Here is a 16,137-nt window from a genome sequence, read left to right as displayed (position 1 = left end):
CAAATTTCTCAAGGATGGTGACATCTGGACCTGAAATTGTGCCGTAAGGTAAAAACTGCAATTATTTGCCTCAGTCTGAGGAAATAGTTATTATATTATAATTCAACCAACATCAGTCCAGCGATCATGCTTTTTTAACAAATTAGTTCCAAAGCATGAGATTTAATTAATAAAGGATTTTTTTTTTAAATCATTTTTCCCCTTGTGCTGACCCTATAGTGTTTAAAAATTAAATAAATATTGTTTAAAAATTGGGGTAATTAATATAGTCATATGTATAATTCAAATACTTATATAAAGATAACATTGATCAAATACAACAATGAATATTCTTGTTGCAGTCATTAGATAGGAGCAACAGCCAAGTTCCACATGCTCGTCCAGTCACACCTCGTTCCGTCACCCACAATCACGATGAGGATTACAGTGATGAAGAAAGTGATCGTAACTCAGGAGAGGAGAAGCAGAATTAGAACTGAATTACAAGCTCGAAGTAGCACAATTTCCGCGAAAATATAGCGTACTAGGCTAAGAAAATAAGAATAAGTATGTACAAGTTGTGATGATAACCAATTTTTGTACAGTTTTTACATTTGTTCTCATTCATTTTTGTATAGTTAGCCATTGCTACTTTGACAAATTTTATTTGTATGTTGTATTTTATTATAATTACTTTTGTTGTTGTTTTTAATCTTTAATTCGTTCAATCTACATTCCTTTGTATTGATGTTATTCCCACAGTTTTACCGATATGATATAATTGTGTCATAGCTTGATTGATTCTTTGAAAAATTTACTGTTTAAAAAAATTTACTGCAAAGCCAATAAATTTAGCAATTGTGATTGGAAATTAAGTATTTTGTATATATGATTTCTGCTCAAAGTACAATAAAATTTTATAGCTGTATTTTTCTTGACTTCTTTAATGACAGGAGCCTTCCTTTTTGTAATAGCATAATATAAGTTATAAAAGCCTGATAGGGTGAGGTGTCATAGTGGTCTAACATAATAGGGTGAGGGTGATAGTGACCCTAAGCACACACACATTTTTTTTCAGCTGGAGGGTGATGGTGACACTATGGACTGGATGACAGAATATTTGTGAAAGTACCTCATCGATCCCTAATTTACGTTAGATTATTACTACTGTGTATAGGTCAATGGAGATCCAATATTACATCGAATAATCACGATGAGTGCATGAATCTATTTATATGTATGAATGTATTTATTTGTGCAATTGATTTATCCAATTTAATCCTGTAGGAGATTAACACCATTAACAAGGGGTTGTTAATCTACCACACTGTTATACTTTTGCTATTATCCCTAACCATGCTATACTTTTTTCTTTGATTTTCTCAAATAAAATTCTTAGGGGTATGCTGGGGATTGTGTGGTCAAGTGGTTAGGTCATCGCCCCGGTCCTTTTTTCACACACCCCTTCCCCTTAAAAATATGTACGTGTATGTGAGTATGTACACACAACACATCTTGGCTAATATGTGAAGTTCATAAGGCCATTAAATAAACAAAAAAGAACCACTAGCAAATTTACTGGTTAGATTTCTTAATTATTTTTTTGTTATAATATATTTATCAAAAAATGAATGTGAAGAAAGTCAAAAAATCCATAATGGACTGGATGACCACTTTTCATTATCTTTTCTCATCTTACAAGACATATTTATTAATTCTCCTTGGAGATGGTTCAAGAAGAATTCCAATCCATTTATTATATAATTTGGTAAAACTATACAATTTGAACATTAATTACATTTTAAAAAGTATTGTATTAAAAGCTTAAAAAAAATAAATAAATAAGGCCTGATCTTGCCAGAGACAACCAGAAAAACTTGCAATTATTTTTTTAGGAAGATAATATTACTTAACTTCTAACTATTTAAAATAGCAAATGTTCCAAATATTTTTCAAAATCTTCTTCTCTTGAAACTTCAACAGACTCATCAATTGGCTTTGTCCAAATATTGTTTTCTTCACTGCAATTAGTCTTTGTTTCTTCTTCAGTCTTTTCTTCTTCTTCCTTTTCTTCCATGTTGGTTGTTTCTCCTTTATTACACGTTTTGCTACTTTTTCCAGTTTTATGTTTTATCCGTATTCTCTTTATCTCTTTTCTTTTCTTACTGTAATTTAGCTTTGTTGAACAATCATTACATAGGCCTGAAAAAAATCAATTATTCAAAACGTACATAACTTTTATAATTTTTACACTTACGAAGTTTGACAAGGGCATTCTTTTTTTCACCTTGCTCCTTATAGGCAAAGTTAACTTCCCATGTTTTTAAGTGCTCCTTTTCTGGACAGCCTTTGGCTCCACATATAAACTGTCCTTTGCCAGTAACCAGCTCTTGTTCCGTCTGCCACCTCAGCGCTATCTAAAAAGACATCAAATGATCCAATGAGTTTAAGTGGACAGGCAAAAAAACAAAAACCCCAGCCTCACCTTATTCTTTTTATACATGGTTAAATCTGTTATACAGAATTCTTTGAAAAGCTTGTCATAATACTTTCTCGCAAGCCGTTCTTCCCAAGTTTTAGGCACTTCATCTTCATCCCAAAGAAATTTGTGATTTTCTCTCAATACGTCCGAGTCAGTTTTGTCCCTCGACCTGGTTTGGGAAAATTAACTTTTAGTACCCATCATTGCTAAAATTATTAAAACGAAACATTCACAGACCTTTTCAAGGATACGATTTTCCATGAATCAATAAAATATAAAATTTCACCTTTCTTGCCTTTGAAAGTAAATATATATTATTCCATTTAACAGTCATAATTGACTGTATTAATTATTTTAATTAGTTATAATTTTAATCTAAGGTCTTGGTTGAGATGAAAAAGCAAGTGTCATGGGGATTCGAACCCACGCTGAATATCACGATAGCACAAGTCGTTAAAGCAGTGGTGAATTGAGCCTAAGGTCATAGGTTTGAATCCCGCTCGTGACACTTTCTTTTTCAACTCAACCAAGAGTTTAAATTAAAAGTATAATTAATTAAATATAAGTGTATTGAAATGTTTTGAAAATACACGAATTCAGAATGGGAATCACGCAAGACAAGCAGGTCCATATTTCCTGTTGATTCGTTTCACTCTGTGCCTTATTGGCCCATTCTACCCAGTTGCTGTTAACAAGAAAGACGTTAGATACACTTACGTGTCACGTTTGAGGAAGCTCGTAGACCCTTTACTTGTCAACACATATGTGTTTATTAGGTGTTTGTGCAGTTCGAATGGGTTCATCGAAAGGTAGCCCGTCCTTGGTACGTACGTCTTATGCATTTCCCTGTTTACGTAAACAACTAGTTTTAACTCTAAAGTTTATTTATTCATACAGGTAAATATACCCAGATACAAATTTTATAAGCATTTCAACTATACTGTAATAATGATTGATTGAAACATAAATAATATACATATAGCAATAATCAAAAATAAGGACATATTCAACATACCAAATACAAATAAAATATTTTAATTGTTGTGTCATAATGCACACGTGTATACAAATTTAAAAGAAGTGAGAAGAAATGATAAAAATTTAATTAAACAACAGAAATATATAAACAAATCAAACACAATCGCCATGATCAATATATTTTTTTTAGTATTTAAATCGACTTAAGTAAAATGTGAGTTTTATTTTCTAGCATTGTATTGGGTTGTCCGGAAAATAATGCAGGATTTTGGTATTAAACAAAAAAAAAAGAAACTAGTTACTTTAAAGCAATGTTCTTTAATCAAAATAATTTCCCATACTCTCAATACATTTCTCCCAACGTNGTAATCCTGTAAACGTAAACAGAATATTTTATATAGATTTTTTTTAATGAAAACTTAAAATCCTGCATTATTTTCCGGACAACCCAATATAAATTCATTTTGTTTTTAATCTAAAATTTTCTAGCATTGTATAAATTCATTTCTTTTGAATCTAAAATTTTCTAGCATTGTATAAATTCACTTTTTTTCTACATCCTTCATGTATTTGTTAAATTTAAACAATGTTTGTAAATCCCAGGCCCTGAAGACGATCTCAATAAAAATCAAAATGTTGGCACGATAAAGAAAATGTTTTTCTGAAACCTACGTCACACCAGACCGCATCTCACAATCTCCGAATAATAATCTGACTAAATGGTGTGGAACATGGAAATTTAGCAAATTGATTAATTGTGGACATTAAGATTATTCCCGCTCGTGGCACTAACTTTTTCATTTCAACCAAAACCTTACATAAAAAGATTAATTAATTGAACGAAGTAATTTGGTCAATAGACCACTAAATATAATGGATTAATTAGGATTATTATTTAAAAATTTGTAAGAAAATATAAGGTCATTATTTTGTTGCCTTATGTTTATTGGTTGCAGTTCTACGGATTCCATAAGTTCGTACAGTGTTTACAAGTATGTTCTAGTAATTTTAAACTAGAGAGGGCAAAATAAATCATCACTGTACATTTTCAATTGAATTACTTATCATTTCTGATGTGGTGACCAAATAACTGAACAGTATTCTAAATTTGGACAGGCCATAAACTGTTACATAGAAACTATACAATCATTGTTTCTGCATACTTAATTTTTTTGTAGTTCTATGTAAGAAACCTAAAATTTAATTTGCCTTATTAATTATTGAGGTGCAATACGAGGTTAAATGTAAGTCTTTAGAATAGGCAATTCCAAGGTCTTTAGTGGTAGTCCACCTGTCTAATTGGATGTTTTTTAAGGCATAATTGTAGAAGACAATACAATGTCCAAGACTAAAACTTAAGGTAAGTTACATCTGGCAGTTACTGCATGATATTTAAGTCAGACAGAAATTGTGGCTAATATAAACAGAGAAAAATTTATGTTATGATTTATGTTTAAAAAAATGTATATTTCAACCACTAGCTATTTGTTTTGATACTTCTATACCAGTTAGTTAGATATAAATACCGGTTAGTTGCAAGTTCAACCTTGTTCAGCACTTATCGCAAAAGTTGATCATTTGTCTTCTTTTCTGCATTTGCAATAAGTGTCGCGTAAACACGAGTAACAAAAAAGTGTAAGTTAAATTTTTTTTTTTTTTTTTTTTAATAATTGGCCTTATGATCTTTGCATATTAGCCATGACGAATTCTTATATATGTTGTTCAAATTGGGGGTTATCGGGAAAAAAGGGCCAGAGGCGACAGTGGGAATCGAACCCACGACCGCGGCATGAGAGTCTCTCAAGCTAACCACTCGGCTACCGCGGTCCCCCAATAGTTAAATCTTAAAAAAATTAAAATTACCTTTTTTATTTAATAGTAGTTCCTACTTACCAGATGCCAAAAATAGCAAAGTTTCAACAAGTCGTTATATTACAGTAATAGCTTTTCTGAATTTGGTATCTTGCTTTGATATAAGGGACCAATTTTATAAGTTATAAGCATGCTTTTCAAAATCAGCAGGTGTCATCGTTCAAAAATTCCAAAACTGAACTGGATCCTCAATACTAAGCTCAGACATTAATTGACTGTAGGCACCAACTTTTTCCCGTTTCAAAACCCACTCTTGAACCTATACAGAACTGATTATTTGGAGATAGTGAGATGCGGTCTGGTGTGATGTAGGTGTAGAAAAACATTTTCTTTACTGTGCCAACGTTTGGATCTTCATTGAAATACACATCGAGCCCTGATGATCTCAATAAAAATCGAAATGGCACAATAAAGAAAATGTTTTTCTAAACCTACATCACACCAGACCACATCTCACGATCTCCGAATAATCATTAACCAAGGGTCACTAAACACCACACACCCATACAGAACATTTATTCTTTCTTTTCATCTTTAGAATAATTTTTCACAGATCACAATTTTTGCATTTCAAGGCTTTCATCATGTCAAATCAACTGTATGTGGAATGAAAGAAATATACAAATACACAAGACACAAGGGTACCCAAAAATCCATCTTATTATATTTAATCCAAGTTTTGCATTTTGAGAACTGTCATATACATATCCATGATACAAATTTCTACTAATTTCTATTGGTGTGTAAACAGTCAAAGCGATTTTCTGTCTGACACTCGACGTATATTTCCGGACATGTCAGATTTACTTATTACATGATTATTGACATTGAGTTCCATGCTGTTGCATGAACACCACTCAACAAGACTATTTACAAATTTTTGCAGAAACTCTGCATCATAATAGAAGTTAGAGCGGTATAGACCTTGAGGTGATCAGCAAAGTGGGAGAATTAACTGAGTAAGTACAAGGAAAATATCGTTAATAAATACTTACTATTGTTAAAGAGTTATCTTTTCAGACGTAATGAATGACACACCGTCGACTGTCCTTTCGATAACCACCTTAACAAAAAATTTTTTTTTAAAGAAAACGTTTGTCCTTATCATTACATTGTTATTATGTAACAGCAATGTAAGCTTCGTACTACGTAGTACAATGCTGAAAAGCTCCCCTGCAGTAATATATGAATTCTGACATCGATTCAATCTTTTTCGATTTGAATTTTCGAGTTTTGATTGATCTCGTTTATCCTGGAATCTGGATCGTCAATCGTGATTCTAGTATCGACGATCAACTTCGCCAGTCCGAGTCACGAAGCGTAAAACGAAACTGGAAAGTGGAAACTAGAAAGTGTCAGGTGCATTGCTGTTTAGAAAGGGAAAGTCCACAATCCGCAATTAGGTACATTAGAACCAAATCGTCCATTTCTCTTCTCCGACGCCCTTTTTGTTTTACATATAATTTCCGGTATGTGACATTTCTCGTTTAATGAAAATGCTCTTTTGGTTTGGGAAACTGGACCATATATCGTTCGGTACTTGCACAGTATTATTCTGTACTTCATCGTTGAAATAGTCTTGGTTGAAACCTTTACTTGCTTGTAGTTGAAGTAAGCCGTTGACGTTGAATGCCAGAGAAAAATATTTAATCATGTCAAATTATAACACTTTATTTATTTATGTAAATGTCGATCTACAAGTTTTTGACGTTTGTCCGTCATTCATCCTGGTCCGCCTATTATCACTGTCTTTCAGTCAGACGTTTTACAGCAATTGAACGTTGTGCTAATTCGGGTTTTGATTTTTGATAAACTGTAATTTTTTTCAATTATTTACTTTGATTATTTTCGTCTTAACTTCACATTTTTTTCAATTTTAATAATTTCACGTCTTAAGTGTGTACCAGCATGCTTCTAACTACTGCACTGATGGACAAATTTAGCACACCACTCTATTTAGTTTAAAATTGAATACATCATCTTTCTACATTAGTTACAGGTAATAAGGAGCTATCGTTGTCAAAATAATCGGTAAATAATACTTTGTTTACTCCCTTTATTTACTTTTGTACTGATTAATCCAATTTGCACAAAAAGTAGCATTATGCCCTTTCATTCTGCTACTCCTAAAGATTGCTCTAATACTCCAGTAACTAATTTTTTGGAACCCAATCAGAAAGATCAAAGGGCACAGCATCTCCCCTCCAGTATCTTGCCTTAAAATCAATAATGACTTTGTAACAGATCCAAAACAAATGTCAGACAAACTTGGACAACATCAATACGAGATCTCATCAACAGCAAATTACACCTCCAGTTTTAGAGCAATTAAAATAAAAACCGAGAGGAAGCCGATTACAATAGACTCAAGTACACTCCTCCCCTTAAATCTTCCTTTCACGCAAACAGAATTTGACATTGCCCTAAACTCGAGAAAAGACACTGCGCCTGGTCCCGATAACATCTGTATCTCTATGATCAAGAATTTGAGGGCGAAAGACCGTGAAATAATCTTAAAAATTATTAATAAGCTCTACATGAATGAGATCTTCCCTGAACTCTGGTCAAATGCGATCGCAATCCCCATACTCAAAAAAGGCAAGTCCGAACACGACGTTAAAAGTTATAGATTAATTTCTTTAACGTGTTCAATGTGTAAGTTAATGGAAAAAATGGTATCCAACAGATTACAATGGTTTCTAGAATACAAAAATTTGCTACCCCCCTGGCAAAGTGGATTTAGGAAAGGTCGAGGAACTCGTGATAACCTAGTTCAATTAGAAACAGCGATCCTTAGTGCGTTCAATAATGGAGAAAAGCTATTAGCAATATTTCTTGACCTCGAAAACGCTTTTGAAAAAACCTGGAGACATTCGATATTAGCTACCCTAAAAACATTTGGGATTGATGGCCACATACTAGCATTCTTATCAAATTTCCTGAACAATAGGTCCTTTCGCGTCAGATGTGGTAACATAATGTCAGACAACTTTGTGCAAGAAAATGGTGTCCCACAGGGATGTGTACTAAGCGCGCTACCTTTCTGTATTAGCTTAAATAAAATGATTGAAAAAGTTCAACTGCCCGTTCGCGCAATGCTATATGCTGACGATATAATCATCTACATAAACGATGCTACAAGACATGCTACAAGAAGCTCTAAACTCAGTATATAAATGGTTAAACCAAACTGGATTTAAGATATCCCCTTCTAAAACCACTGCTGTCTTGTTTGCCAGGAGACGGCCAGGTGCCCCATTGACNTGCACCTGACCTTGTGCCGCACAGCGCTTGGTTCAAGGACCGAGGTCCGAACCCCCGCCGTACTCCCGTAGATAGAGAAGGCAACTCTATCTCCCCCGAGTGGAGGGGCCCCCCTAGCGTAGGGACTTCCGGATGCGATCCAGCAACGGCTTTGGTTTTAAGTGGAAATGCTAACCACCCCCGGATGAGTGCGACTACCCACTGCATGCACAACGGATAGCAGTCTCTCTCCGAGTACCCGCCAGGGGTCTCACCACGTACCACTACGAATCCAAACCGCAATTGTAAGCATTTGGGCTTGGACTATGCTTGCGCCCGTAGTTCAGTTGCTCTGGCTCCATCCCCCGACCTTACGGAAGTGATCCGGTTTACAAGGCCATCTGTCCCGATTAAAGCGAATAGATCCGCTTCCTCCGTCGATTCCTTGAACCTACCCAATTTAGAAGCCTCTAATGCCCCTATCCTATCTGCCAATTCCGACCTGACTTTCCCTATTTCCTTCTTCGACTCTTTTCTAATCGAGTCTATTTTCCTACATATCCTGTTCTCCCTCTTTCCCATTTTCTCCAAAAAATTTTGTATTATGTAATTCCCGGCAATCTTAACCCGAGATTCATTTTTAACTATATCGACGAACGCGTTACCTAAACATTCTAGTTCATTCATAATAAATGCCCTATATGTTTTCCTAATATTTTTCTTGTGTGAATCTAAATACCCCCCAATTGTACTGACGGTTTTCCCTAACTCTACTATAAACGAATTTTGGGCCATTTTTAACTTATCTTATTATATATTGTTAAATTGATTAGTAAATGAAATATAAAGAAGTTAACTGACCTAACCGCGCTGTTAATAAATCGCTAACCAGGGGAGTGTGTTAATAAGAGTTTAATTGAAGGAAGTAGAAAAAAGAAATATAAGAAAATCGAAACTCCGACTATTCGGACCGGCCTATACGAGTATAAAAAACCAAGGGTGTAATTTTCCGGAGGGTACAGGTTCCGTTCTAAAAAAACCGATCGACGCGGAATTTTCACCGTTTGATTCTACAAAAAATTTTGAATCCAACGGTACCACACACGACTCCTATCTAAAAAAGGGATGGACCTGTCGGCGGCGACTTCCTATTGAACTTTAGGAGTCTATAACTTCGGTTCGGGGTAAGATATCACGGTGAGACTTTCACCACTCGACTCCAAATAATTTTCCGAGTCCAGCGATACCTCACTCGACTATGCCACCCTCTAATNGTTGCCCGCCTCTCTACCCGAATTGCTAAATGACAGAGAAACAACAGTATCAAGATTATTTAAATTTTTAAGGGAAACAGAATTGTTTGGTAAAATCTGATTTGTGAGGTGAAATAAAGAGATGGGACCTGTAGCTGGTGGCGGGCGCTCGGGTGTGGTGCCGGTGGCGGGTGTGTGTGTGTGTGTGGGGGGGGACTTCTGGGCGACAATGCAAGACGCAGATCCCCCGCAGGCCGCACTAAGGACAGATTCAAGGCAAATATAACCCTGATTGTGGTTGCTGCCTTTAAAAAAAAAAAAAGATTGCTTTCAGTTAATCTTTTCCCTCTGTTGATTTCATTTGATAGTATTCTTAAACCTTTTTCAATGGCTCCAGTTAGGCATTTGAGTAAGTATGAGTGTCAGGGTCATAATATTATTAGAGCAAGGATACAGCCAGAGCGAAGTCGCCAGGAGACTGAGTGTAAATCACTCTACAACAGGAAGGGTTCTTTGGCCCTTGAAAGAAACAGGTCTTCACACTGGACGGCCAGAACAGAGTTGACCTAGGTCTACGGACGTGAGAGACAATAGATTTATCCGTCATCAGGTTCTACGAAACAGCAGCATTACAAGAAATGAGATAAAAAATCGGATAAGACAAGTCTGAAATGTTTTGGTTTCCTCCAGGACTATAAGGAAAGCTCAATGAAAATAACCTCAGGGCCTGGCACCTGGCTCCTGGACCTTTTCTTACCACATCTCAGAAAATGGCCAGGCCTCATTTGGACACGAACATTTGAATCGGTTATTGGGAGATAGGGGATGAGTTCTCTTTACAGATGAGTGAGTCCAAATCTTCAGATGGGCGTAATTTCATACGGAAATGCTGAGGAGAAAGGTACACCCCATGGTGCATTTCTTCAGGTGGCATTCCACTGTAGTCACTGATGTTCTGGGATGGCATTTCTTTGGACTGAATTGGTCGTCGTATGAGGTACTTATAATTAAGGACATTTAGTGCCATTTGTCAGTGAGAGATTCTTGCTAATGCAGGATGATGCCAGGCGCAATAGAGCACTTATTGTGGATGACTACCTGAATGAGGTTGGAATAGCTTGTGTGGCCAGTTCAAAGTCCAGGCTCGAAAGCTTTGTCCCACACATTTGGGGTCAACTTAAACGAGTATGAAGTGAAAAACTAGGTCCTAACACCCTAGAAGAGTTGGAAACGGCTTTTCTTTATGAATTGGAAATAATTACTCAGGATTTTACCAGAAATCTTTTCTAAGGAATGCAAAGGTGCTTAAAAGATGAAATTCATGCCAGATGTGGAAATTCTTGGTATTAAAGGGCCCAACAAATTTTGTTTTACTGTTTCTGTTTTTAATTGTTTTTTTTTTCTTTTTGTTCTTTACTCGATACTTTTTTTAAGAATTAGGGAATAAATATTTTCTTTTTAAATGTCTTATTTTTACAACCAAACCTGTCTTTGATATGTAAAATAGGACAAAAATATATTAAAATTTAAGGGTGGTGCATTAATTTTGTCCATCAGTGTTTATTTACTTATTTATTTTACAGGCAAAGCATATTACCATTATACAATAGTGTGGTGATTAGTGACCGTTAGTCGATAATTATTCAGAAATCGTGAGATCACACTAGACCGCATCTCATGATTTCTGAATAATTATACAATAGTTACAAACATACTTAGGATAGCTAATATCGAGATTCATTATAAGACATAAAAGTTAATTAAACTGTTAACTGAACTACAATTACAATAGTTATTCAGATATCGTGAGATGCGGTCGGGTGTGATGTAGGTTTCAGAAAAATATTTTCTTTATCGTGCCAACGTTTCGATCTTTTATCGAGATCATCTTCAGGGCCTGGTAATTACAAACAATGTTTACATTTAACAAATACATTTAGGATGTGGAAAAGTGAATTTATACAATGCAAAATATATTTTATATTCAAACAAAGTGAGTAGAAATAAATTAGCTGTGTGTGTTAACCTATGGGACTTTCTTTTATTTAATTATTCTTCTGGGTGGAAATAAAAAATACTTTATGTTTCCGGGATGAGAGCTGAGAGCATTAAAGTTCAAGTTGGAACGTAAATAAGGAGACTCGATCTGATTAAAAAGGAAGATGAGGTCAAAGAAAAGTTAAAATATCAAAAGAATCCAAAATATTAAAGTAGTCATGTATAGCTTGGAAATTTTAAGTTTGTAAGCTGCATCTTAGAAATTTAATCTGATTGCTTCTATTTGTTGGATTTGTTTATCATAACAGGAATATTCAAGATGTGATCTATACATATATGTATAGGTGTAAATTATGACTCGGGTGTATAAAATTAAATTGATTTTTATTTATGTATATTCCTGCCAATGTTATTGCTTAAACATCTCTACAGTAATATGTATATATTTTGTTTTTTCTTTCATGTTAAGAGATGCCAGGAGTACTGTATGCCAAACCCGATCCATTAGATGTTCTGGAAGCACAAATTTTAGATCTAGAGAAGAAAATAATTGGAGATGCCAATTTCAATGAACGGGACACACCCTTGGCCGAATCACTCGTTCACAGCAACAACACAATCAACAATGAAATCTCATCGTACTCCAACATCAAGACTATGTTTGACCGAATTCAGCAGCTGGGTAACTTTCTCAACCCGACCTACGAGGACACACTAGTCAACCGGATGGGCAAAGTGAGAGTGGTACTAGAATCAGAAGTCGAACTACGCCAGCTCCTCGATGACCTTTCTAGGCTCGACACCTTGAATAACCAACTCTCCCCAGATCCTCTTAAGAACATTCCCAGTCTTTACGAACGACTCAGTGTCGTTACAAAGAACACAATCAGGCTCGATGAGGATTTCAAAGAAGTTAACAATAAAACCAAATTTCTTGTGAATAGTTTCTCTTCGGCAGTACGCACCATGAATCATTGTTTACTAGTTTTTGATGCTGTGCTAACAGAGATGGAAAGAAATGATAAAGTAGTTAAAAATGATAATTAACCATTATGTTTATTCATGATTTTGTACATTTTATTCGTCAATTTGTTTGAATAAATTGTATATTTACTTATCCAAATGCTAGTAATATGAGTTGAAAGTTTTGTGTACCCAGCATGGATAATATATCAAACGTTTTCATCAATTTGTTTTTACCAACCTATTGTTGAAAATGCATCATTATTTGTAATTTTTTCTTAAGTTATGAATCTATAAAGCTTTATTTTTCAATTTACAATCTGATTGAATGTACAACTCAAAAGATAACACTACTATGGAAATTTAATATAACAGTTGTTTTACATACATAATAGATTCACTGTTGAATATGTCCTTTTAAATTCAAAAAATAAAACGATTTTGCTTATTGAATACCAATAGTATTGACAATAAGAAACATAACACAAGAAAATATCAATGCACATAAAAAAAGGAAAAAAAGTACATCAGGTTTATATCCAATCAAACATGATCTCAATCGCACAGTGTCAAATTGTATTGAAATTTTTCTTAACAAGTCATTAGTACTGCAAAATATTTAACAAACTATGCCGATGACCTATAATTGCTATTGTTTATTTAGAAACATATGTTTTTACAAATAACACATTATTTTAAGTGTTAGAACATTTAATTATGTGTGTCTATTTGTTTGTGACCTTGTTTGTGAAATTTCCAAACTAAACAATGCCTTACACGTATTTATTCAAATACATTATTATAGGCGACACAGGTGTCGGCAAATCTTGTTTGCTCTTGCAGTTTACTGACAAGAGATTTCAACCGGTTCATGATTTGACGATCGGAGTCGAGTTTGGAGCCCGGATGGTCCTGATTAAGGGGAAGCAAATAAAGCTGCAAATTTGGGATACGGCCGGGCAGGAAGCTTTCAGGTCTATCACAAGATCTTATTACAGAGGGGCTGCTGGTGCTTTACTCGTGTACGATATAACGAGGAGAGAAACCTTCAACCATCTAACAACTTGGCTTGAAGATGCACGTGAACACTGCAGTATTAATATGGTTATCATACTCATCGGGAACAAGTCTGATCTCCGGTCTAGGAGAGAAGTGGCATTTAACGAAGGAAAAACCTTTGCTAACGACCATGGCTTGATATTCATGGAAACTTCAGCAAAAACTGCAGCAAATGTAGAAGAGGCTTTTATTTACACTGCTAAAGAAATTTATGAGAAAATTCAAATAGGTGTTTTTGACATTAGCAACGATGCAAATGGAATTAAACTTGGACCACTTAAATCCATGCCAGATAGTAATTTGTCACAAAGTGCTGAAGATCCTCATCAAAACTACACTTGTTGTTGAATTATACTTTTTAATTTCACTTTTGTTTCCTTAAGAAAATTTAAACTGTTAATTTACTTAAATTTGTTTGTGTACAAATTGTTAAGCTTAAACTAACCTACTTGTAAATTGTTTTTAAGTTAATAACAATTGATAGTTTGTAATTATAGTAATACTATTGTAATACCTCTATAATATCTAGGCATTTTTGCCTCTGAAGAAGAGTCAATATAGACTTGAAATGTAAAGATATGAAATGAATTGTTTTGTTTTCTTCTCCACCTCACTTAGTCCAATCCCATCGTACAATGGGGAAATTTCCTACATTTTTACATCCATCAACTTTTTGTGCTCTGAATAGAGAGTGCTTCTAAAAAGTGACTCCAAAGCACAGGTAATGCCCAATGGTAGGGAGTGGGATCACAGAACGTTGAAAACTGGCACCTCCTTCTTGACACTGCAAAAAGCACATCTTTACCTTCAAGAATGTTGACATTGGAACAAAGTATTGATACAACTGTGTTTCTTAAATTTACAACTGAAGGGATGTTCACTACAAGGCACTCCAATCCTAGTGTGGGATTTAGTCTGACCAATTGAACGCATCGGTGGCTACAAAGGTTAAGACATTACCAAAGTGATACATTACTGTAAAATAAAGGTTCTGGATTGGAATTCAGCATTACTGGAATGAATGTCTGTGAGGAGCTTGAAGATTCTTGTTGTAGAAATTATTGAACATCAGAGCAGTGTGCAAAGTTCTAGTGTGGGCAAAGGTGACCGATAAACTGCGTGAATGGCTAACAAAACACCAACCCTTTTCAGAAACATCACTGAGCACTGGCATTATTGGAAAGCAAATATAAACTGTCATTCAGCTCAAGTAGTTGGCATGGAAATTGTTACAAAAATGACACTGTAAATTCAATACAGTGACAGAGAAATGAGGTTGTTTCCCTGACATCCATTATCAGGTTCAAAGTAGCTGCAGTCAATTCACTGGCCCTTTCCCAAAGATTGTTGCTGATTAGGGATGGTTAGAGTAAAAAAAAGCTTGATATATGAACTGTACTGTAGATGTAGCCATAACTATCGAGACATTAAGTAGCAACTGACATCTCCGGTACACATCACTTTAAAATTGGTGAAAACAACTACTTTTTTGTCATTATATGATATGTTTGGTCTTTCTCTAGTTTTCTTTGTTCACATCAAGCTATTGGAACACTTGGATAAGCCAATGGTACCCTAGCTAAAGCCTCTATGTTAAATGACTTGTACTATTGTGCTAGACCTTTAGGGTATTTTTTATGAAAAAATAAAATACAATTTTAATAATAACAATCATAATTATAATTATTTTTATTATTATTTTAATAAAAGGAAAATTATAAATAAAGGCAATGTTAGGGATACAGAATTTATTTGTTCCAATTATTTTTTTTTTAAATTAGACCGTCACTAATTACCACACATTTAAAATTAGATTTACACCCTTTTTTTCTTTTAAATTGTAATCTTCAAACTTAAATTTTACTAAAAAAATAAAACCTACTCTTCTTGAAACAATATAAAAAAAATTAAAATATAATAAACAAGCATTTAAACTATTGTTAAAAATAAATGAATTAAAATTTATGTATGCGCAATCCCCAAGGAATAAAATTAAGGAAATATGGAATGGGAAAAACTCACAGGATGAATGCTGTTTTCTGATGAGATGAATCTTCACAAGCAAAGTTGAAGCAGCCAAGTTCGAGGTGGTTTGTTCGCAGTCTCCCAATGGAAAGCATCCTGACCTCCGCCTTTCAGCCACTGCACTTTTGTCTCCCATGAGTTCCAAAGTCCATCGCCTCCATCACGTTCATTTCGATTTGTTTGTTACAAAATTTGTAAACCCCAAAAAATGTGCGAACATACATGACAAAGTCTGTGTGAGCACATAATTGGTATGCGAGATACATAACTGGTTGTTGAATATGA

At 34.6% G+C, this 16,137-nt stretch overlaps 4 protein-coding genes across 16 annotated transcripts in view; 3 read left to right on the top strand and 1 right to left on the bottom strand.

The window, feature by feature from the left end:
* LOC106673437 (cytosolic purine 5'-nucleotidase) overlaps positions 1-907 on the top strand; it is a 31,630-nt gene extending 30,723 nt beyond the window's left edge. For all 6 annotated transcript variants that reach the window (XM_014405544.2, XM_014405543.2, XM_014405542.1 and 3 more), the window contains one exon: positions 342-907. In XM_014405544.2, coding sequence (XP_014261030.1) covers positions 342-473 — 132 coding nt within the window. In that variant the 3' untranslated portion in view covers positions 474-907. The remainder of the gene's footprint in view (positions 1-341) is intronic.
* LOC106673442 (protein FRA10AC1) lies at positions 664-15,044 on the bottom strand. 3 transcript variants are annotated; one of them, XM_024229162.1, is made up of 6 exons: positions 14,841-15,044; positions 14,342-14,766; positions 3,179-3,307; positions 2,465-2,630; positions 2,237-2,396; positions 664-2,181 (listed from the first exon to the last, which is right to left on the bottom strand). In XM_024229162.1, exons 3-6 carry the CDS (start codon positions 3,301-3,303, stop codon positions 1,904-1,906), a joined length of 729 nt encoding a protein of 242 aa, XP_024084930.1. In that variant the 5' UTR covers positions 3,304-3,307; positions 14,342-14,766; positions 14,841-15,044; the 3' UTR covers positions 664-1,903. The 3 variants fall into 3 exon arrangements, with proteins under 3 accessions (XP_024084930.1, XP_024084931.1, XP_014261048.1); XM_024229163.1 differs by lacking the exons at positions 14,342-14,766; positions 14,841-15,044 and adding an exon at positions 6,307-6,456 and having other exon boundaries at positions 3,179-3,323; XM_014405562.2 differs by lacking the exons at positions 14,342-14,766; positions 14,841-15,044 and adding an exon at positions 6,307-6,456.
* LOC106673443 lies at positions 6,182-13,234 on the top strand. 6 transcript variants are annotated; one of them, XM_024229165.1, is made up of 3 exons: positions 6,537-6,714; positions 12,275-12,882; positions 12,972-13,234. In XM_024229165.1, exon 2 carries the CDS (start codon positions 12,277-12,279, stop codon positions 12,850-12,852), a length of 576 nt encoding a protein of 191 aa, XP_024084933.1. In that variant the 5' UTR covers positions 6,537-6,714; positions 12,275-12,276; the 3' UTR covers positions 12,853-12,882; positions 12,972-13,234. The 6 variants fall into 6 exon arrangements, with proteins under 6 accessions (XP_024084937.1, XP_024084933.1, XP_014261050.2 ...); XM_024229167.1 differs by adding an exon at positions 12,114-12,193 and having other exon boundaries at positions 6,597-6,714; positions 12,275-13,234; XM_024229168.1 differs by adding an exon at positions 12,114-12,193 and having other exon boundaries at positions 6,597-6,780; positions 12,275-13,234.
* On the top strand, positions 13,379-14,406 carry LOC112126111 (ras-related protein Rab-2-like). Its single transcript, XM_024229164.1, has one exon. The coding sequence runs from the start codon at positions 13,537-13,539 to the stop codon at positions 14,173-14,175; it is 639 nt and encodes a 212-aa protein (XP_024084932.1). The 5' UTR covers positions 13,379-13,536; the 3' UTR covers positions 14,176-14,406.
* Positions 15,045-16,137: the final 1,093 nt, after the last annotated feature.

Source organism: Cimex lectularius, unplaced genomic scaffold (genome assembly GCF_000648675.2).
Source record: "Cimex lectularius strain Harlan isolate CLEC.00 unplaced genomic scaffold, Clec_2.1 scaffold365, whole genome shotgun sequence".
NCBI classification, from domain to species: Eukaryota; Metazoa; Arthropoda; class Insecta; order Hemiptera; family Cimicidae; genus Cimex; species Cimex lectularius.
Note: the sequence above shows the minus strand (reverse complement) of the source record. Positions and strands in the feature narration are given on the sequence as shown.

What these genes read in the sequence shown, in the direction of transcription:
- LOC112126111 (XM_024229164.1), top strand. Translation starts at nt 13,537, where the DNA reads ATGCCTTACACGTATTTATTCAAATACATTATTATAGGCGACACAGGT.
- LOC106673443 (XM_024229169.1), top strand. Translation starts at nt 12,277, where the DNA reads ATGCCAGGAGTACTGTATGCCAAACCCGATCCATTAGATGTTCTGGAA.
- LOC106673442 (XM_024229162.1), bottom strand. Translation starts at nt 3,303, where the DNA reads ATGCATAAGACGTACGTACCAAGGACGGGCTACCTTTCGATGAACCCA. An exon ending in AGCTTCCTCAAACGTGACAC is followed by an intron (nt 2,631 to 3,178) that starts GTAAGTGTATCT and finishes TTCCCAAACCAG; the next exon opens with GTCGAGGGACAAAACTGACT. An exon ending in CCATGTATAAAAAGAATAAG is followed by an intron (nt 2,397 to 2,464) that starts GTGAGGCTGGGG and finishes ATGTCTTTTTAG; the next exon opens with ATAGCGCTGAGGTGGCAGAC.